This window comes from Mobula hypostoma, chromosome 8, assembly GCF_963921235.1.
Source record: "Mobula hypostoma chromosome 8, sMobHyp1.1, whole genome shotgun sequence".
Lineage (NCBI taxonomy): Eukaryota > Metazoa > Chordata > Chondrichthyes > Myliobatiformes > Myliobatidae > Mobula > Mobula hypostoma.
In genome coordinates, this window is record NC_086104.1 from 101,143,827 (window position 1) to 101,167,162 (window position 23,336).

General features: G+C 43.7%; 1 protein-coding gene across 3 annotated transcripts in view; it reads left to right on the top strand.

The window, feature by feature from the left end:
* Positions 1–23,336, top strand: part of LOC134350791 (mitogen-activated protein kinase kinase kinase 21-like) — a 160,407-nt gene that overhangs the window by 87,861 nt on the left and 49,210 nt on the right. For all 3 annotated transcript variants that reach the window (XM_063056483.1, XM_063056485.1, XM_063056484.1), the window contains exon 2: positions 11,700–11,880. In XM_063056483.1, coding sequence (XP_062912553.1) covers positions 11,700–11,880 — 181 coding nt within the window. The remainder of the gene's footprint in view (positions 1–11,699; positions 11,881–23,336) is intronic.

Below are 23,336 nucleotides of genomic sequence, written 5' to 3' on the forward strand. Positions count from 1 at the left end.
ACTTTAAAGCAGTTAGAATGTTTAAATTTGGATTAATATGTAACTTGTTTAAATATTTCAGTCTGTTCTCCCAACAGATTGGATGTGGTTTTGCTGTAAAGGAGTTACCAATTGTCAGGAACCATATTAAATCACAAGTTATATTAGCATTTTTTAGCTAATTCAGCACGTGCACTAAGCTGATAAATGATGTTCCAGTTCAACTTCAGGATTGCAGATGAGGCAGCAGGATGAACATTTACAAACATGCTTTCAACCCCATTCAGTGGAAGGAGAGAAATTAACAAAAACAGATAGCTTCTTACTATATTTAACACTACTTCAATTAAAATTCCATGAGAGATCAGATTCTGCCCATGTTTTTGAATACTCATGGGTAAGTTTTAGTCTCTGTAATTAGAGCTTGCATTCCACTGATCTGGACTGAAAGTGAACCTGGGGTTGAGAGGTGAAAGGTCAGAATCTAAACAAACTGGACCACCCAGCCTTCCATGTCTTGATGACTATTTAATCGAAGCACAGACTCAGTTTGTGTTTGTAAAGAAAGTGAGCTTTAACAACTTATACCACAGATCATTCGTATGGAAGACAAGTTGCACATCTGGATTGCTTGGAAGCTTTAAATTGATCGTGCTTTCTCCATCAGATTATAAAATTATAATCATTTGTGACAGGCCATTTAATCTCAGGGTGTCCCTGCACAAAGACTGCATGTTTGTATCTTGGGGCACATTACATTTGCATATGAAAAGGAGCCCCCAAGTATCAGTATCTGATGTAGTACCACTGACTTCTGTCATAAAATTTGTTGTTTTGTGCCAGTGGTAATGTGAAACACATAATTTAAAAAACTATCAGTTACAATAAGCAATAAAGTGGATTTTGGTTAATTTAGCCATTAGTTAATTGGGGCACGTGCTTATTTGGGATGGCTGTTAAAGACTAATCGAGAAAATAGCGTGGAATCCCTTCATTTATTTGTAACACTTTGCCGCTTAATTTCTAACTATTGCCAGCTGCGTGCACTTGTGTGGCCTTTGCACACTACGCTGTGCTTAGAGCAAACAGTTTTTAAATAGCGATGGTTGCGTGTGTTTGTGTTATGTTATCCATTTGGGCTGACAGGTGCCGTTTCAAAAAGCAAGTGTTTTTTAATAGTTTTGTTTTTCATTTCAGTCCCTTGCCAAGATGTCACAAAAAGATTTGACACTTGCTGAAAAAATTGCCCTCTGTGCCTGCCTTGATTTTGTAAATTTACAGTCAATCAAAAAAAGCAGCACACACCTGATGAATTCCTTTGTTGATAACTATCAGGAAGTAGCACACAGTTTTATAGTACTATAGTAGTATTGGTAGTGTTCTAATTTGTTCTGAACACATAATTTGTTACTCAGTTCAACTGATCCCGATGTGTCCCACTTAACTGGAATCCATTGTATTAAAAATGTAGTGCAAAAACAGTGCAAAATAGTGAGGTTGTGTTCATTGGTTCCTGGTTTGTTCAGAAGTTTGAAGGCAGAGGGGAAGAAGCTGTTAAAACATTAAGGACAATGTAAATCATTCTAAGAAAACGGGAAGCAGCTGGGACAGTGTAGAATTGTGAGCCTGATACAGAATTCCAGAAATGCACACCAAGTATATGGAGACATTATGGTTAAGTTATCAGCGACAGAATGAGGGAATGGAGCTGAATATATTGTGCTACCAGGGCTTGGAATGAACTTAAGGTGGAATAGTCTCCAACAAACGATCTGCTGGATAAACTCTGTGAAACAAGCAGCATCTGTGGGAGGAAAGAAACTGATATTTCAGGTCAGTCTTGATTCAGAGTTTTGAACAAAATTTCGGCTGTTCCTTTCCTCCCACGCGTGCTTCTTGACTTGCGGAGTTCCTCCAGCACATCATTGCTCCGGATTCATTCTGGATTCTTCTAACTGTAAAGAAAAAATAATAATTCTAGCCAAGGAAATCTCATTGAAATGTTAACTTTTGCTGTTGAAAACATATCTTCTGGCTCTGGGCCTGTACTCACTGGCGTATAGAAGAATGTCGGGGAGGGGTGGGGGTGGATCTCAAGGAAACCTATAGAATTTTAAAAGGCCTAGATAGAATAGATGTGGAGAGGGATTTTTCCAATAGTGGGAGAGTCTGGGACCAGAGGGTAAAGCCTCTGAGGGCAAGGATCTCCCTTTAGAACAGAGATGAAGAGGAGTTTCTGTAGCCAGAGGGTGGTAAATCTGTGGAATTCATTGCCACAGATGGCTGTGGAGGCCAAGTCATTAGGTGATCAGTGCAACTAAAGTGGTGGTTGATAGGTTCTTGATTATAAAGGATGTCAAAGGTTAGGGGGAGAAGGCAGGAGAATAGATCAGCCAGAATAGAATGGCAGAACAGACTCAATAGGCTGAGTTGCCTAATTCTGCTCCTGTATCATCTTCCACTGAATGCAAAGCAGACCCCATTCATGCCTTCTCCCTGATTCTGTATTGCCTTTCAATTGAATGCAAAATGTGGCTCTGCTGCCCCCAGTCTTCAGAAGGCAGTATTACAGATCCTTATGCAGTATGTTAACCACATTGAAGTTTTTGTCTTCATGTTGCAAAGAGCTTGTTAGTAGATTACTTTCTGAAGTTTATATGTTCCGAATCAGGTTTAATTTTGCTGGCATGTGTCTGAAATTCGTTTTGTACCAAGAGAGCATTGTAATACTTAATTTTAAAAACTATAAATAATGATAAGAAATGTATACAAAAATTAACTAAGTAGAGCAAAAAGAGGAAAAAATAGCAAGTTAGTGTACATGAGTTCATTGTCGATTCAGAAGTGTGATGGTGGGTAAGAAGAAGCTGTCCCTAAAATGTTGAGTGTTTAAATGTAGACAACTATAGCATGTGCAATGAATAGTAAATGATATGAAATGTTTAATCCTGATTTTGATGGTGTTGATTGTATAGAATTTGACTTTAGGTGCTGCGTATTCAAATAGTTAAAGACCTTGATGTCCTGGGAGGAAATAACTCAATACCTATTAACCTGTTACAGACTGTGTTGGTCATTGATACAAAAGACACTTTTCACCAAGTTTCAATGCACATATGGCAAATAATATCATTACAAAGAAGGCAGAACATCACCTTTACTTTTTTAGAAGTGTGCACAGTTTCGGCGTGTCATCTAAAACATTGACATACATACACATACACAGAATTGTGCAGGAAAAGGGGCAGTAACATCATGAAGGATCACACCTATCCTGCTCATGGACTATTTGCCCCACTCCCATCAGTGAGAATTCCCGCCAGGACCACCAGACTGATAAACAGCTTCTTCCCCAAGCAGTAAGGCTGATCAACATCTCCACCAACTAACCCACTTGTCCACCACTATCATTTCCTGTCAGTCACCTTATGTACAGACGTGTCTTATGTCAGTCACCTGTGCTTCAATCACTTTATGAGCATACAATTAATCTATGTATATAAGCTCTTGTGTATTTATATTTTTATTATTATATTCTTTATATTGTGTGTTTTTTGTACTGATCGGATCTGGAGCAACAATTATTTTGTTCTCCTTTACACTTGTGTACTGGAAATAACATTAAACAGGCTGAAGCAACACACATCAAAGTTGCTGGTGAACGCAGCAGGCCAGGCAGCATCTGTAAGAAGAGGTGCAGTCAACGTTTCAGGCCATGATGTGTGTTGCTTGAATTTCCAGCATCTGCAGAATTCCTGTTGTTTGCGTTTAAACAGGCTGAATCTTGGTTGCATCACAACCTGGTACGGATACACATAAAACCTCGAATGGAAAATCCTAGAAAAAGTAACGGATACAGCCCAGTCCAGTCCATCACAGATAAAGTCTTCCCCACCACTGAGCACATCTACCAGGAATGCTGTCACAAGAAAGCAGCATCCATCATCAAGGACCCCCATCACACAGGCCGTGCTCTCTTCTTGCAGTTGCTATTGGCAGGAGCTACAGGAGCTTCAGGTCCTGAACCACAGTTATTAACCTTTAGTCAGGCTCTTGAATCAAAGGGGATCACTTCCCTCATTTTAACACTGAACTGATTCCACAACATGTGGGCGCACTTTCATCTCATGCTTTCAATATTTCAATATTTATTACTTATCTATTATTATTATCATTATTCTTTTGTATTTTTTGTATTTGTACAGTTTGTTTTCTTATGCGCATTGGTTGTTAGTCTTTATTTCATTGATTCTATGGTGTCTCTTTACTGTGAATGCCTGCAAGCAGCTGAATCTTAAGGTAGTAGTATGTGGTGACTATATAGGTATATATCAATATGTGTGTGTGTGTGTATATATATATATATGTGTGTGTGTGTGTGTCTGTACTTTAATAATATATTTACTTTGAACTTTAAAGCTAAACTTAATCTTTGTGCACAGACTGAAGAGATATGGACAATGTGTAGGCAGAAAATGTTAATTGAATTCGGCTTTTTTAATTACTAATGTAATTAGATCAGCACAACATTGTGGGCCGAAGGCCCTGTTTGTGTGCTGTATTGGTCTGTGATCTTGGCTGTAGTTCATTCGGCTGTGCTCAGGCGCCTGAGTCAACGGGTTATGGGTTTGTGTTCCACTTGGGACATTTCACAGAAATCAAGGCTGGCATTCCAATGCAGCACCGAGGGAGGGTAATCAGAGAAATTAAAGTAAGAGGAGACATCAGACACTGCATAAAATAAGTCCTCATTTCCAGTCTTGGGTGGTAAATGAAATTCTAACAGTAATTTGCAGAAGAGCTTTCCTTGCCAACCATGCCCCGCCCCCCCCAGCCAGTAGCCAGCATGTCCAGAGTTCGAAGCCTAGTGTTTGGGGATCGGCGTATACTGGGATCAATACAGAGGGTCAAATCAGCAGTTCAGAAGTCAAGGGACACTGGCCTGCAACTGAGCCCACTAATCACTGCGAGTCCATTGTGGAGATTGAAGCCCTGTGTCTGCAGGCCCGAGTCCGTGTCCATGGAGACTGAGGCTTCTCCTGGTGTTAAAGGCCTATGTACCTGTGCTAGAGGGAGGGATGAATTGGACTTGTTTTTGCTGTCGTCATTTTGCTGCTTGTGTTCTGCTGAACATTGTGGGCATGCTGTGTTGGCACCAAAATGTTCAAAGTTCTAAGTAAACCTATTATCAAAGTAGGTATATGGCACCATATGCTATCTTGAGACTAATTTCCTTGCATCATTCATAGTAAATACAATAAGCACAACAGAATCAATGAGAAACTACCCACAAAGACAGACAAACAGTCAAGGTGCATAAGAAGACAAACTACAAATACAAAACAAATAATAAACAATGGATAATATTGAGAACATTGTTGAAAGGACTAGATAGAGTGGATGTGGAGAAGTTGTTTCGTATGGTGGGGTATCCTGAACTAGAGGGCACAGCCTCAAAATTGAGGGGCAACCTTTTAGAACAGGTAAGGAGGAATTTTTTTAGTTACAGAGTATGTGGAATGCTGTGCCACAGACTGCAGTGGAGGCTAAGTCCATGGGTTAAGGCAGAAGTTGATAGTTTCCTGACCAGTCAGGGCATCAAAAGACATGGCGAGAAGGCAGGTGTATGGGGTTGAGTGGGATCCAGAATTAGCCGTGATGGAATGGCAGAGCAGACTCGATGGGCTGAATGGCCTAATACTCCTCTTATGTCTTATGGTCTAACATGAGTTGTGGAGAGCTTGAAAGTGAGTCCATAGATTGTGGAATGAATATATGAACGAGCACACACACACACACACACACACACACACACACACACACACACACACACACTCCTCCCTCTCCCACCCGCCCCCTCTCTCCCTCTTTTGTTTTCTACCACCCCCCCCTCCTTTGAGCCACACCACCCAACAATTCCCCAGTTTCATCCTAGCCTAGTCAGAGGACAATTTACAGTGATCAATTAACCTACCAAAAACTGGAGTGATCAGGGGAAAGTCATGGGGAGAATTGTACAAACTTCTAACCAGCAGTAGTGGAAAATGAGCCCAGGCCATTTGTACTCTAAAGCGAAGTGCTAACCACTACACTACCATGCTGCCAGCAGATTAGGCCATTCAGCCCATTGTCTTCTGCTGTCCCATCATGACAGATTGATTATCCCCCTCAATCCCATTTTCCTGCCTTCTTCCCTTGGCCTTTGACACCCTGATTAATCAAAAGCCCAACAACCTCCACTTTAAATGTCCAAATGACTTGGTCTCCACAGCCGTCTGTGTCAATGAATTCCACAGATTCACCACCCTCTGGCTAAAGAAAGGTGGTATAGTGTCATGTAAGTGTAGTGAGGTGAACGTGAGAGGAAAAAGAGAATGATTGAGATTGGAGTGGTTGCTGGGAAGTTAATTGTTAAACAGATGAATGCTCTTGTTGGCATGATAAGAGTGATTTAGTACGAAGCCAGACTCGGGTAGGAAATACCTATCATCCGAATCAAGTTTATTATCAGCGGCTTATATTGTGAAATTTGTTGTCTTTCTGGCAGTACAATGCAATCTATAATAGGAAAAAAGTGCGAATTACCATAAATATATTTAAATAGTTCAATTAAATAAGTAGTGCAAAAATAGAACTAAAGAAGTAGTGAGGTAGTGTTGCTGAGTTCAATGTCCATTCAGAAATCGGATGACAGGGGAAGCAGCTGTTCCTGAATCATTGAGTGTGTGCCTTCGGGCTTCTATACCTTCTTCCTGATGGCAGCAAAGAAGACAGGCATGACCTGGGTGATGGGAGTCCTTAATGATGGATGCTGCCTTTTTGAAGCATCGTTCCTTGAAGATGTTCTGCATACTTCGGAGACCAGTGCCCATGATGGGCTGACTAAGTTTGCAATTCTCTGCGGCCTATTTAGATCCTGTGTAGTAGGCCCCCTCTCCCATTCTACGGTGAAGCAACCAGTTAGAATGCTTTCCATGTTACATCTGTAGAAATTTGTGAGTGTCTTTGGTGGCAAACCAAATCTTATCAAACTCCTAATGAAGTAAAGCCACTGTCTCGTGTCTTTGTAGCTGCACTGAAATGTTGGTATCAAGATAGATCCTCAGTGATATTGACACCGAGGAACTTGAAATTGCTCACTCTTTCCACTTCTGATCCCTCTATGAGGACCTGTGTGTGTTCTCTGGTCTTACCCTTTCTGAAGTTCACAATCTGTTCTTTAGTTTTATTGGTGTTGAATGCAAGGTTGTTGGTGTGACACCATTTATCTAGACAATGTATCTCGCTCTTGTACAGCCTCTCATCGCCTGAAATTCTGCCAATAATAGTTGTGTCGTCAGCATACTTATAGATGGCATGTCCCTGTTTTGACTCCAAAATGAGTTTTGGTGCCCTGGGACAATTTTGCATAATATTGAGAGCAGCACCAGAGTTCTTCTAATTATCTCATTAGCCTCAAACTGCTAATTAAATATCTTGAGATTCAACAGCAGACTGGAATGGAATGCAGATCTCCCCTGAATGGTATTGACTTTTGAGATAAGTGTTACAATACAGACCTTGTTTGCAGTTTAAACAGTGGTGAATGAGAGCAAGCAGGCGTATTGATCTGGGAAGTTTGATAAAAGGATAAAATTCTTTGGTTGTACTGTTGACAGAATATACCGTTATCTGGTGTGCTAGATGGGGCACTTCACCTTATGTATTTAGGATGACAATTCCGTGAGTTAACAGCCTTCTGAAAGCAGTGCATAGAAGACTGGGCAATTTCTTTTGTTGTTTGTGGGGTTGCTGATGGGGCAATTGCAATGTTTTCCCACCGAATGAAATGCTCATTCTATTCTATGCAAATATATACTGCTGATTGTTTTGCAGTAGAATGTCCAGAGATCAGTTCCATTCCAGGTGCACTAGTCTTGCAGTGTGGTTTTGGGGCCTTACAGCTCCAGTGATCACTTCTGCCGTTGTCTGAAAAGGGATTGCATATTCTCTCTTTGACTGCAAGGGTTCCCCCCGCCCCCCGCCAAGATTGTTTAATGTCATTTCCAGTACACAAGAGAGAAGGGGAACAAAATAGTTCTCACCCTGGATCTGATGCAGTGCAAAATAAATGATAAAGAACACAATAAATATACATACATAAGATAGCTTACATAGATTAATTGTATGTCCATAAAGTGACGCTCGGCACAGGAGTGTCTATACGGAAGGTGACTGACAGGAAATGATAAAGTAGTGATGGTTGGGGGTGTGGTGGGGTGGGTTAGTGGGTTGAGGTGTTGATCAGCCTAATGGCTAATTTATACTTGTGCGTACCAGCTTACACCATAGCCTACACAAGTGGGCTACGCCATTGTGAGCTTTTATACTTGTGTGTTGGTGTGTCTGCGTCATTCTGCAATTTGTGCACATCACGCATGTGCACACACCTGCCCGTGCAAGGCTTCGTGGTCATGGTAGTCTTTCTTGAGGTAAACAAGTTTAAAGCAAGTGTGTTTTCTCGTAAAAGTGAAATGTGTCCTTCATAATTTTGGAGGTCTGTAAAGCTTTATAGAAAGCATTGAAGCCAGAGTTCTTTCCCTGCCCTTCAGTCGCCCAATGGGAAGCTATTGCAGTGGAGGAGGAAATGCGATGCTACCAAACGGACCAATCACAGTTGTTGCGGTCTGCGTTGCCGTGACATGTAGTTACATTTTGGGAGAGGTGCGCGTCAGGCTATGGTGTAGGGATCCGCGTAGGCACTGCGTAGGGTTTGCGGCTACGCCGTACGTACGACGTCAATTTAACACAGAAGTATATATCAGCCTTTACTGCTTGGTAAAGATATATGGATTAGGGTTAGTGAGTTGTGGTATGCTATGTTAATGCCGGAAGCATGGCAACACTTGCAAGATGTCCCCAGCACAATCTTGGAGACTGCATTGGTCATTGATGCAAAACAACACATTTCACTGAATGATTTGGTAAGCATGTGACAAATAAAGCCAGTTTCTATGTGCTGATGTAGTCTGTTTCTTTGTTAATTGGAAGTGGCATTTAGTTTCTATGTTAACATCCTTTACAGTGCAACCCAAAAGCATAACAGGGACTTGAGTACTGGAGTCAAACATTGTGGAAACAGACCCCTTGGCCTATTTGGTCCCGGCTGACCAAACTGCCTATGGAAGGCATCCCATTCCCCTTTAACCCTTTCCTATTAAAGTACCTGTCTCACCCACTTCCTCTGGCAACTCGTTCCATTTACAGAGATCCTCGGGGTGAAAAAGTTGCCCCTCTGGTCCTCTCCTCTTTCACCTTGAAGCTATGCCCTTTTGTCCTGGAAATAAGTTGAGTTCACTGCACACAGTACCAGCGATCCACCACAGCCCGTAAAGAGTTTGTATGTTCTCCCCGTGACCGCCTGGCTTTCCTCCCACAGTCCAAAGACGTACCAGATAGTAGGTTAAATGGGCATTGTAAAATGTCCTGTCATTAGGCTAGGGTTAAACTAGGGGATTGCTGGGCAGCACAGCTCAAAGGGCTGGAAGGACCTACTCCATGCTTTATCCCGATAAACAAATAGAGTGCCTGTCTGGGACAGGTGCAATGAAAAACTTACTTGCCAAACCATTATAGGTACATAGCAGCAGCTACAAAACATTCACAAGAAAAATGAAGAACATAAATTAAACAAAGTTACACAAATAAACAGAATTAGAACAAAGGTCTATTATTGTGTGTGTGGTAACGTGAGCAAAGGCAGCAGAGAGATACTGAAGCTCGTGGATGCAGAAGTGTTTTATTCAACAAAATGAGACACATTCCAAAGAAGTACAGATTAGTGGGTTAATTGGTCATTATAAATCATCTTGTGATTAGGGTAGGCTTAAATAGGTGGGTTGTTAGATGGTGCGGCTCGTTGGCCCAGAAGGGCTTGTTCCGCACTGTATCTCTAACTAAATAAAATAAAGGTGAATGCTTCTGGTCAATTTGATCAGTGCAGCTTCATTGTATAAGAGAAATTGCACGTGCCCCGGGAACCTGGATTAAACTGCAGAACAAATTTCATTTATTCCTTTGTTCTTTCCAAAGAGCTGGGCCATGTTTAAAGGATATGTCACCATCCTGAAAATACATTGAGCCCAGTTTAAATACTAAAGTGACTTTTATTGCTTTGTGGAACAAGGGGTTGATTCAGACTCCAGCATCTGCGGAAATGTTTATGTTCCATTTTTGTGCTAACATCAATTACATTCACTCAGTGGCCACTTTACATCTCGTTAATGCAAATACCTAATCAACCAATCATGTGGCAGCAACTCAATGCATAAAAGCATGCAGACATGGTCAAGAGGTTCAGTTGTTCAAACCAAATATCAGAATGAGAAAGAAATGTGATCTAAGTGACTTAGACAGTGGAATGATTGTCTGTGCCTGACGGGGTGGTTTGAGTATCTTAGAAACCACTGATCTGGGATTTTCACGCAGAACAGTCTTTCGAATTTACAGAGATAGTGTGAGAAACATCTAGTGAGTGGCAGTTTTGTGGGCAGCGGTCAGAGGAGAATGTCTAGGCTGGTTCAAGCTGACAGGAGAGTGACAATAACTCAGATAACCACATGGAACAACAGAAGAGCATCTCTGATCGTACGCAACACATCAAACCTTGAAATGTATGCGCTGCAACAGCAGAAGACCACACTTTGTTCCACTCCTGTACCTATTAAAGTGGCCACTGAGTGTATATTCAATATAATTTGTCTCTGTCCAGACAAATGTGCTATTTTGGATAGGGTGTAGTCAGATTTACTGTCTGTACTGGATTCAATAAAGTGATTTGTATTTGCACAGACTGTTGGTTTTTTGCATATTGGTTCTTGTCCATCCTGTTGGGTGTGTGGTCTTTCATTGTGTTTCTTCTTTTTTCTGTGATTGCCTGCAAGAAAATGAGTCTTGTTTATATATGGTGACATATGAGCCATTACAGCTTGAGGCACTCCAGAATTCAGAGTTCAATTCCAGTGCTGTCTGTGAGGATTCTCTGTACGCCCCCCCCCCAGAATGTGTGGGTTCTCCCTCTGGCTTCTGTCCACAGTCCAAAGGTGTATCGATTGGTTGCATTGTAAATTGTCCTGTGACTTGGTTAGGGGTAATCGGGTTTGTCGAGGTTGCTCGGCGACGTGGCCCGAAGAGCCAGAAGGGTTTACTCCGCGCTACATCACTAAATACAGTACTGAGCAAAATTCTTGGGCACAATTAACAAAATTCTCTAAAGCAAAGATGCTTTCAAAAATAATAAATTGAAAAGTTTCTAAATAACAAAAGATTAACTATATAACGAGCAGTAAACAGGAAAAAATTAAATCAAATCAATATGTGGTATGACCATGCTTTTAAAACTGCATCAGTTCTCTTAGAGACACTTGTGCAGTTTTATAAGAAAATCTGCTGGTAGGTTGTTCCAAGCTTCTTGGAAAACTTACTACAGTTCTTCTGTGGACTTCGGATATCCAGCTTGCTTCTATCTCTGCAGGTAACCCCAGACAGGCTTGATGTTGTTGTGATCTGGGCTCTGTGGAGGAGATACCATCTGAAACCATATAAAAAATCTAGCATGCCTAAGACTTTTGCAAAGTACTGTAAATAAATAACATATATGTACAATGATAATAAATTAACTTTGAGGTTGGGTATGCTCAAGCTGTTTTTTATGTCTCTTTCCCACATCCCTATCACCCTAGTTTTGTTACTGGAGAAGATTGAGAATGATGACTTAGCTAACAAAACACTGAAGATCACGGATTTTGGCTTGGCCAGGGAGTGGCATAAAACAACGAAAATGAGTGCTGCAGGAACCTATGCTTGGATGGCACCAGAAGTTATCAAATTGTCTTTGTTTTCCAAAGGCAGTGATGTCTGGAGGTAGGGAAGGTCTTCAATTAACATTGTGCTATGTTGTTATTGTGCTCCAATTGCAAAGTACTTTTAAGATAGTTGTTTACTTTAAGATATTGGAGCATAATTAGGCCATTTGGCCATTCCATCATGGCTGATTTATTATCCCTCTCAACCCCATTCTCCAGCCTTCTCCCCTAGCTTCTTTAATCAAGAACTTTTCAACCTCTGTATTAAGTATACCCAGTGACTTGGCCTCCACAGATATTTACCTCCCTTTACGATTAAGCTAATATGGTTTCAGAGCTAAAGTCCTCTTCCACACAATGTCCCTTTATGCCCCTCTTCTTTTCCTAGCCCTTGTCTTTCCCCTCTTACACACCCTCCTCAGTGTCTGTTGTCCTGCCGTGTATTAGCTCTTGAATGTATTTCAGCAGTCAGTGCCAGAGCACTCCCAGCACGAGGTGGATTGAATCGCCTGCCGAGGTTGCATGAAATTTGTTTACCTCCTCAGATGTTTGGAAGGTAAGAGGTGATCAGAAGGTATTGGATAGATGAGAATTATTTCCTGGGCTCAATTTCTACGTTCCCTCTAATTTTCCCTTCCTTCAACCCCCTTTCTCATTCATACATAGCACGCTTTCCCTCTGTCAGTCTCCACCTCCTTGATATTCTTGTTCTCCCCATCGTATTCCCTTGCAGTATGCAGGCCATTTGCTTTTTCCAGTTTAATCTTGCCAAGTAGAGAAGTAGTCTTTTGAGGATTATTATAGCTTCTCAGGTAGGCTTAATGAGGGCAGGGACATCGTCAGCCATTACCTGGTGCTTTTAAAGCTTCAGTAATTTTCAGTTCTTAAATGCTTCCCAAAAAATCAAATACAGAAAGACTGTATACACTGTCTTTCTAACAGAAGCGCCAAGAGGCCATGTGAAACAGTAAAAAGACTTTGCAGTTATCCTATGATAAGTGGGCTGTTTCTTCTGGGAGAACCTCAGACCATAGGTCACTGGGCTATTTGAGAATTGCAACCCTCTCTCCGGAGCTCGTCCACCAGCTTGGCTCATTTGCTACTCTGCCAACAGCCACTTGACTCAGTGGTGAAAAGACCACCTTTATTAAGCAATACATGTCTAGGATTGGAATGATTTGGTGTTCAAACAAACATGAATGGTGTGATGTTTCAGTTAAAGGAACCACAATTTGAGCGAATGCTTGTAAATAGTGTAAATACTACCCGTACACAGCTATCGGTAGCCCAGAAAGGCCAGATCGTATATGAGCATAAAATTCTGAAGAATGTATATTTGCCAATTTTCAACTTTTATCGAACAGTTAACAGAGAGGAAAAAGAAAATGAAAAGGGCCCATTACAGTTAAACCAATCTAAATGCACACATAAAGATTGGAGCTCATTTCTGTAGTAGCTGAGTGTATCACTTACTCACAGCACTGAATTCTCATCACCAGCCGCAGGTAGAACTTCCCTTCTTGGAATCCACTGCTTGGTGGAGCACTCCTTGCAAAAGGGTCTCCCCATGGATGTCTCCCCAATGCTCTTCTCTCCACACCCCCCGCCAAAAGATCCCAAGCCAGACTACTGTCTTTCAGAAATCCCTTCTTGCCCAGCTGTCCAGAGCCTTCTCTCCCATCCCACAATCCTGATTGGCTGACACAACATTCCTAGGTTGGACAGCATGGCTCCTTATCTTTAGCTGAAGCCAAAACAGCCTCAGCAGCAGGACATGCAGCTTTCACAGAAAACTGCGAAAGTAAAATATCTCACAGCATAGCAGTAGAGATCTTAACCAGGGCATTACATTCTCCTGCCACCAAAAATAGTCATGTCCTCATGACTTTGGAATTAATTAAACAATTATTAATAACACAGTATTCAAATGAATTTCATGATTTCAGGACCTCCAATCCATTTGTAAATGGCAGTAACATTCTTGTTTCCCTGGTACATCATATTCCAGTTGAACTGGGGGTTTCCGGACTCTGAGACTGTGACTGTTCCCATTTACTTGGGGGATGCATCTCCCTGTCTATCACTCGCACCTTCCTGTGACTAGCGTCTCCTGGCTGAACCCAGTTTCATCCCCAATTATATTGGAGCCCAATTTTCTCTCGCTGTCTATTATCACGTCAGCTTGTCCACCCATTACATCTGGGTCAGGGCTGGGAGATTCAGAAATCTCTTCATCAATTCTTGGGGAGTTTGCATAAGGTAAAGCATACCACACTCCCATTTCCTCATCCTCTGAGTCTGTAGTGTATTCATAGAAACACAGAAAACCTGCAGCACAATACAAGCCCTTCAGTCCACAATGCTATGCTGAACATGTACTTACTTTAGAAATTACCTTGGGTTACCCATAGCTCTCTATTTTTCTAAGTCTCATGTACCTATCCAGGAGTCTCTTAAAAGACCCTATTGTATCTGCCTCCACCACCGTTGCTGGCAGCCCATTCCACGCATTCACCACTCTCTGTGTGGGGGAAAAAAACTTACCCCTGACATCTCCTGTGTACCTACTTCCAAGCACCTTAAGACTGTGCCCTCTCATGTTAACCATTTCAGCCCTGGGGAAAAAGCGACTGACTATCCACACGATCAATGCCTCTCATCATCTTATACACCTCTATCAAGTCACCTCTCATCCTCCGTCACTCCAAGGAGAAAAGGCTGAGTTCACTTAACCTATTCTCGTGAGGTATGCTCATCAATCCAGGCAACATCGTTGTAAATCTCCTCTGCACCCTTTTTATGGTTTCCACATCCTTCCTGTAGTGAGGTGACCAGAACTGAGCACAGTACTCCAAGTGGGGTCTGACCAGGGTCCTTTATAGCTGTAACATTACCTCTCGGCTCTTGAACTCAATCCCACGGTTGATGAAGGCCAATATGCCATATGCCTTCTTAACAACACAGTCAACCTGCTCAGCACTCAGCAGCTTTGAGTGTCCTATGGACTTGGAACCCAAGATCCCTCTGATCCTCCATACTGCCAGCAGTCTTACCATTAATACTATATTCTACCATCATATTTGACCTACCAAAATGAACAACCTCGCACTTATCTGGGTTGAACTGAATCTGCCACTTCTCAGCCCAGTTTTTGCATCCTATGGATTCCCACTGTAACCTCTTTGACAGCCCTCCTCACTATGCACAACACCCCCAACCTTTGTGTCATCAGCAAATTTACTAACCATCCCTCCACTTCCTCATCTAGGTCATTTATAAAAATCACAAAGAGAAGAGGTACCAGAACAGATCCCTGAGGCGCACCACTGGTCATCGACTTCCATGCAGAATATGACCTGTCTACAACCACTCTTCGCTTTCTGTGGGCAAGCCAGTTCTGGATCCACAAAGCAATGTCCCCTTGGATCCCATGCTCCTTACTTTCTCAATAAGCTTTGCATGGGGTACCTTATCAAATGCCTTGCTGAAATCCATATACACTACATCTACTGCTCTACCTTCAGTGTGTTTAGTTGCATCCTCAAAAAATTCAATCAGGCTTGTAGGGCATGACCTGCCTTTGACAAAGCCATGCTAACTATTCCTAATCATATTATGCCTCTAAATGTTCATAAGTCCTGCCTGTAAGGATCTTCTCCATCAACTGAAGTAAGACTCACTGTTCTATAATTTCCTGAGCTATCTCTACTCCCTCTCTTGGATAAGGGAACAACTTTTGCAACCCTCCAATCCTCCAGAACCTCTCCCGTCCCCATTGATGATGCAAAGATCATTGTCAGAGGCTCAACAATCTCCTCCCTCGCCTCCCACAGTAGTCTGGGGTACATCTCATCCGGTCCCAGTGACTTATCCAACTTGATGCTTTCCAAAAGCTCCAGCACGTCCTCTTTCTTAATGTCCATATGCTCAAGCTTTTCAGTCTGCTCTAAGTCATCCCTACAATCACAAAGATCCTTTTCCGTAGTGAATACTGAAGCAAAGTATTCATTAAGTGCCTCTGCTACCTCCTCCAGTTCCATACACACTTTTCCACTGTCAGACTTGATTGGTCCGATTCTCTCACATCTTGTCCTCTTGCTCTTCACATACTTGTAGAGTGCCTTGGGGTCTTCCTTAATCCTGTCTGCCAAGGCCTTCTCATGGCCCCTTCTGGCTCTCCTAATTTCATTCTTAAGCTCCTTTCTGCTGGCCTGATAATTTTCTAGATCTCTATCATTACCTAGTTTTTTGAACCTTTCATAAGCTTTTCTTTTCTTGACTAGATTTTCAACTCCTTTGTACACCACAGTTCCTGTACCCTACCATCCTTTCCCTGCCTCATTGGAACGTACCTGTGCAGAACGCCACACAAATATCCCCTGAACATTTGCCACATTTCTGCAGTACATTTCCCTGAGAACATCTGTTTCCAATTTATGCTTCCAGGTTCCTGCCTTTATAGCTTCATATTTCCCCTTACTCCAATTAAACACTTTCCTAACTTGTCTGTTCCTATCCTTCTCCATTGCTATGGTAAAGGAGATAGAATTGTGATCATTATCTCCAAAATGCTCTCCCACTAAGAGACCTGACACCTGACCAGGTTCATTTCCCAATACCAGATCAAGTACAGCCTCTCCTCTTGTAGGCTTATCTACATATTTTATCCAGTAACCTTCCTGAACACACCTAACAAACTCCACCCCATCTAAACCCCTCGCTCTCGGGAGATGCCAATCAATATTTGGGAAATTAAAATCTCCCGCCACGGCAACCTTGTTATTATTAGATTAGATTATGAAGACACTCAGTCCTCATTTATTGTCATTTAGAAATGCATGCATTAAAAAATGATACAATGTTCCTCCAGAATGATAATCACAAGAAAAACAGGACAAACCAAGACTAAAACTGACAAAACCACATAATTATAACATATAGTTACAACAGTGCAAAGCAATACCATAATTTGATAAAAGAGCAGATCATGGGCACGGTAAAAAGAAGTCTCAAAGTCCCGATCGACTCATCATCTAATGCAGGCGGCAGAAGGGAGAAACTCTCCCTGCCATGAACCTCCAAGTGCCGCCAACTTGCCGATGCATTGGAAGCACCCGACCGCAGCCGACTGTGAGTCCGTCCAAAAACTTCGAGCCTCCGACCAGCCTCTGCCGAGCGCTTTGACCCTGCCCCGGCCGCTGAGCAACAAGCAAAGCTGAGGACTCGGGGCCTTCTCTGGAGATACTGGATCACACAGTAGCAGCAGCAGCGAAGCAGGCATTTCAGAAGTTTCACCAGATGTTCCTCCGTGCTGTCACGTCTGTCTCCATCAAATCAGGATTGTGCACGGCACCCTATTTGACAAATAACAGACATCACCACCGGAGTGGCTGCTGCGAGCTGCGTCGCGCCATCTTCTCCTCCCACATGTTACACCTTTCCAGAATCTGTCTTCCTATCTGCTCCTCGATGTCTCTGTTACTATTGGGTGGTTTATAAAAAAACAACCAGCTGAGTTATTGACCCCTTCTAACTTCCACCCAGAGATTCAGTAGACAATCCCTCCATGACATCCTCCTTTTCTGCAGTTGTGACACTATCTCTGATCAGCCGTGCCACACCCCCACCTCTTTTGCCTCCCTCCCTGTACTTTCTGAAACATCTAAATCCTGGCACTCCAAGTAGCCATTTCTTCTCCTGAGCCATCCAAGTCTCTGTCATGGCCACATTTAGTGGCTGGACCCTCTTCAGGTCTTTCTGCTGAAATCACACTCTTGTCAGCGGGTTGCCTTTCTGTTCTCCTCCTTCTGTGTGAGTCCTGCTCGGTGTAGGTTCCGTGTCAGGCTGTGGGTCCACATGATTCCGATGGAGAATTTTGACAGAACCATTCCCATTCTTTGACTTCACCTGGAAAACTTGTCAAATTTATCATCTGGCTCTCCACTTTGTAAGGTATAGACATCCAATGGTTGGCCAACTTATGCTTTCTTGGCAGCCCCAAATTTTTTATAAAAACTCTGTCTCCAGGCTTCACTTGGGAGAACCTAATCTTTTGATCATATCTCCTCTTGTTTCCTTGGTTTTGCTTTGTAGCAGAAACTGCTGCTAGCTCATAAGCTCTGCAGTTCTTACCTCATGTCAGACACATGCTTGAGATATCTCTTCTGCGTCAAGTCTTCACCGCAGGCTCCAAAACAGAGATCTACAGGTAATCGTACTTCATGTCTGAACATCAAATAGAATGGCGAGTAGCCAGTAGCTTCATTCTGTGTACAGTTATAGCAGTGTATCAAATGCCCAATATGCTGACTCTCCTTGTTCTTTTTGTTGGCATCCAGGGTTCCAAGCATGTCTAGTAATGTCCAGTTGAACCTTTCAGGCTGAGGATCACCCTGAGGGTGATATGGCGTGGTCCTCGTCTTCTCGACTCCAAGCATGCCCAGTAACTCCTGACTCTCAGAATTCCTTCCCTGATCACTGTATCCTTCTTGGGAGGCCATAATGAACAAAATACTTCTCCCATAACACTTTGGCAACTGTGGATGCTCTCTGATCCTTTGTGGGGAAGGCCTGAACATATCTGGTGTGGTGATCAGTGATGACCAAGACATTTGCAGTGTTGTTGGAATCAGCCTCTTTGGAGAAGAAATCCATACACACTAAATCAAGTGGTCCTGTACTTGTAAATGAGATAATGGAGCAACTCTCATAGGCAGCGTCTTCTTCTGAAGATATTGGATGCACAACTTAACGGTACTCTTCAACCTCAGGCTTCAGTCGGGGCTAATAGAACCAGTCTTGGACCAATCCCTAGGTCTTGTCAAACCCCAAATGACCTGCGTCATCATGAAGTGACTAGTCCAATCCTTCGGCACTTCTCAGGTGAAACCAATTGGGAATGCCGAGGTCTCTATGGAGGAGACGTGACCCTGTACAAAACTCCGTTCCTCAGTTCCAGTTTATCTCATTACCTCATCAGTAAAGGTATTGTAGGGTGTTTTGTCTTCTTAGCTTGGGCCCTTTGACAATCGATGACCAAATAGCACCTATACAAGGGTCATCTCGCTGGGCTGCTGCCAGTTCCACAGGACTCAAGGCAGGCAACTGCTTTGTTTTCAAAGCAGTCAGGTTGCAATATGCTTGTGGAGTGTCCCGACTAGAAGCTCCCAAATGATCCACAGCTCTATCACACCTTAACCTTGCCTCTGATTTCCATACTATGGAAAACTGGCACATTGCTTTAACACCAGAGGCAGGAGCGGACTCCCTCTCTCCATCAATTTCCAGCAGCTCATGCGAACATTGGAACAATGCATCCACATCAATGTTCCGACTCCCTGGCTGATATTTCCGGTTGACATCATAAGCAGACAATGCTGCCAACCAGCGATGACCTGTGGTATCCAACTTCACCAAGGTCAGCATATAAGTGAGTGGATTGTTGTCAGTCCTCACCTCAAATTTGGCACCATATAGACTTAACCTATCCACCACTGCCCATTTCAATGCCAGAAACTCCAATTTGAGTGTAGGGTAGTTGTGCTGGATTGGTGACAGACTCCAGCTAACTAAAGCAACAGGTCTCAACCCTTTACCTTGGTCCTGATAATAGAACACCACCTAAGGCCTCACGGCTAGTGTCTGTATGTGGTACATACGGCAAATGGAAGTTTGCAAAGGCAAGCAAAGGTGCTTTAGTCAGCAACTCTTTCAGCAGCTGAAAAGCCTTGTCACACTTTGCATCCTATCTTTCCCTGAAAGGTTCCGCAGGGCTAAGATAAACCTTGCCTCCTTTCCCTTCCTTCCCCAAGAGACGGTAAGCACACAGAAGCTGATGCAAAGGGTGGCTTTCCCTGGAGTAGTCCTTCGTGAATCTCGGGTAGTACCCACAGAATCTCGAATGAATGTAGGGCACTCACATTCTTGGTCCTTGGCCACGTGGTCACCACCTCTATCTTGGATGGATCTGTAGCCACTCCATCCTGTGAGACTACATGTTTGACATAGTTGACTGACGTCTTACAGAACTGGCACTTGTCCAGTGACAGTTTTAACCCTTCCACTTTCAGGTGGACTAGCACCTTCAGTAGCCTCGTCTCATCGTTCTCCAGGGTGGACCCGAACACTATGAGATCTTCCAAGTGCACAAGTACCTCAAGCAATTTCATGTCTCCAACAATCTTTTTCATGACATGTTGAAAAATTGCCAGTGCTCCTGAGATGCCCTGGGGCATTCTTTAAAATTGAAAGAGTCCAAGTGGACATATGAATGCTGTCTTCTCTTTGTCAGCTTCTCTCATGGGTATCTGATAATATTCACTCCTTAGATCCAACACACTGAACCAATTTGCTCCATTCAGGCAGGCCAGAGCATCCTTGATCCGTGGAGCAGTATACTGGTCAAGGACTGTATGTTGGTTCAGTGTCCAATAGTCAATACACATCTGTATCTTCCCATTCTTCTTCCTCACCACCACTATGAGTGACACATAGAGACTTCTTGACACAATGACAGTTCCAGCTTCCTTCAGTTTCAGTAGGTGATGCTGGACATCTTCCACCTCCGCTGCTGCTAACCATCAAGACCTCTCTCTGAAAGGGGTGTCCTCGGTCACTCTAATAGTGTGTCGAGTACTCGTGAAGCAATGTGCATCAACCTCATCAGTAGAAAACACACATCTTCGAGCTTCAACATGTTCTCAGTTGGTCTTGTTTTTCATTCTTCAGGTACCAGGGAGTCACCAAAGTTGAATTACTTTGCGGTTAACTTTCCCAATCCAGGGACCCCCCCCCCCCCCCGTTTCTCACTGGTAAACTAGACATCACCCTTACAGGGAAAAGATGTGCCATCAGCATCCCACATCTGGGGGTAATCTATCTATCTATCCCCCCCTCTCTCTCCCCCTCTCTCTCCCCCCTCCTCCCTCTCTCCCCCCCTCTCTCCCCCCCTCTCTCCCCCCCTCTCCCACCCCTCTCCCACCCTCTCTCCCACCCTCTCTCCCACCCTCTCTCCCACCCTCTCTCCCACCCTCTCTCCCACCCTCTCTCCCACCCTCTCTCCCACCCTCTCTCCACCCTCTCTCCACCCTCTCTCTCCACCCTCTCTCCCCCCTCTCTCCCCCCTCTCTCCCCCTCTCTCCCCCCTCTCTCCCCCTCTCTCCCCCTCTCTCCCCCCCTCTCTCCCCCTCTCTCCCCCTCCTCCCTCTCCCCCCTCTCTCCCCCTCTCTCCCCCTCTCCCCCCCTCTCTCCCCCCCTCTCTCCCCCCCTCTCTCTCTCCCCCTCTCTCCTCCCCCCCTCTCTTCTCCCCCCTCATTCCTGACAATCACTGTCATTCTGTTTGCATGGACAGCCGAAGATTTCTGCAGTTCAGCTCTGAACCACCACTCTAGCAGGTAAACGTGACTCCTCTTTGTGATCCTCTGGAGCATCCAAGGAGGGTTTCGGCCTCAGTCATTCCCGGTAATTTAGAGTTTCCCATCACTCCAGCAACCTTCCCCAGGATGTAACGTGACAGGTGTACCACATAGATCCTCATTTATGCTCATCATCCTGCTTAGTAGGAACTTGCACCTTCTCAAAATCAGCTCTGAACACCAGGTAATTGGACAAGGTTTTCAACAAATCCTCTCCATTTTTCTCCTTGCATGCTGCCATGAGCCTTCTCACAATGGGAGTATTTGTTCCCACAATAATGGAAGTTTCATCTTTTTCAACCGGATCTGAACAGCCCAATGCTAATGTATCAATGGTCTCAGCTACTCCAACATCTGCTTCTAAAAACTCCAGTTTCAACGACAAGTAACGATAATACAGGTAAACATCAGTACTAAGGCCCCAAATTTCTAGGGCACTGAGTGGTGTCAATGGCAACTGCTTCAAATACTGGTTGTAAGAGGATCTGTAGAGCAGAGTAACTTGAGAACCTGTGTTAAAAATGGCTCTAGCATAAATACCTCCAATCCATATGGATACATCTGAGCTTGGTCCCAATAAAGCTTCAGGAACAGGATTTTGCACTTGCTACATGATTGGAACTTGTGCTCTCCGAGACGCCACACTGTTCCCCTACTGGGTTCATCCGAAGTTTCCTGACTTCCTTTTTTGTTTAAGCAACCGCTGGGTTACTTTCCAAAGGTTTTCCTGTCCTTCACATTCTCGCTTGAAATATCCATCCTCTTGACAGTTATAATAGAAAATACCAGTCACTTCACTCATCAAAAGAACCCTTTCAACAGCATCCCTCTGCTTAGTACGTCTTACAGGTGGGTCAGGTTTCAGGTCACAGTTTGAGGATAAAGGGGAAGCCTTTTAGGACTGAGATTAGGAAAAACTTCTTCACACAGAGAGTGGTGAATCTGTGGAATTCTCTGCCACAGGAAACAGTTGAGGCCAGTTCATTGGCTATATTTAAGAGGGAGTTAGATATGGCCCTTGTGGCTAAAGGGATCAGGGGGTATGGAGGGAAGGCTGGTGCAGGGTTCTGAGTTGGATGATCAGCCATGATCATACTGAATGGCGGTGCAGGCTCGAAGGGCCGAATGGCCTACTCCTGCACCTATTTTCTATGTTTCTATATCAGGCTTGTCACACTTGATGGCAGCACTAGCTGACATCAACTGAGATACCTCGGCTTGCAGAGATTTCACTTTACCTGGCAAAACCCCTGCTTCTGTGGCATCAGGGGTCACTTCAGGGGAGGCTACTATTGAGGATATTGCCCGACTGGTGGAGAACTCCCACTCCTCCATCATAGTTTCCTCCTCTCTTACTTCTCTGATCATCTGAACAAATGAGGGAGGGGGTTGCGTCTTGTGAGTCATTCGAGTGCTTGAAGTAATTGTGTCTTGTGACAGTGTACCCTTCACAACTTGCCCCGTCCTTAATCGATTTATCTCAGCCAGTTGAATGGCCCCTTTACTGCACAAGCAAAGCAGCTCTCTCTCTCGCCTGAAAATGTAGGCAGAAACTTTCTCCCCTTTCTCTTGGAATGTGTGCCTAAACTTCATCATATGATCATCTGGGCTGTTCATCTTGCCAAATACTTTCTGACGCTTGCATGTAGCCACGGACGTCACCAACGGGTTTTCTATCTTTAAGGAGTTCACCATCTCAGCAGCCTGACCCTTTAAACTCTCCACCATGCGCTGTTTTTTCATATTATCCGAGCACTGACACTCATCCAGTAACTGAAATGTCTGCTGCACCCAAGCCTCATATTCCTCTTCCCCCACCAAGGGTGGGCTTGACTCCACCCTCAGCCTACAACAACTGGCCCACCGCAGGTACAACTTAACATTGATCAACCAGTGATGTAATAGCCTAAACCAGCTCAGAATTTAAATCAACCTCTGAAGGACCTATTAGACCTTTTACATCCGACAACTCCTTTCCCTCACTTTGCAGAAACGAGAACAACTTGTCTTTAAAGTCTGCACCCCCAGCGTCTCATCCCCTCCTTCTCTAGCAATCTTAATCCCCGCAGCATCCATAATGAGCTACCTTAATTATGACACA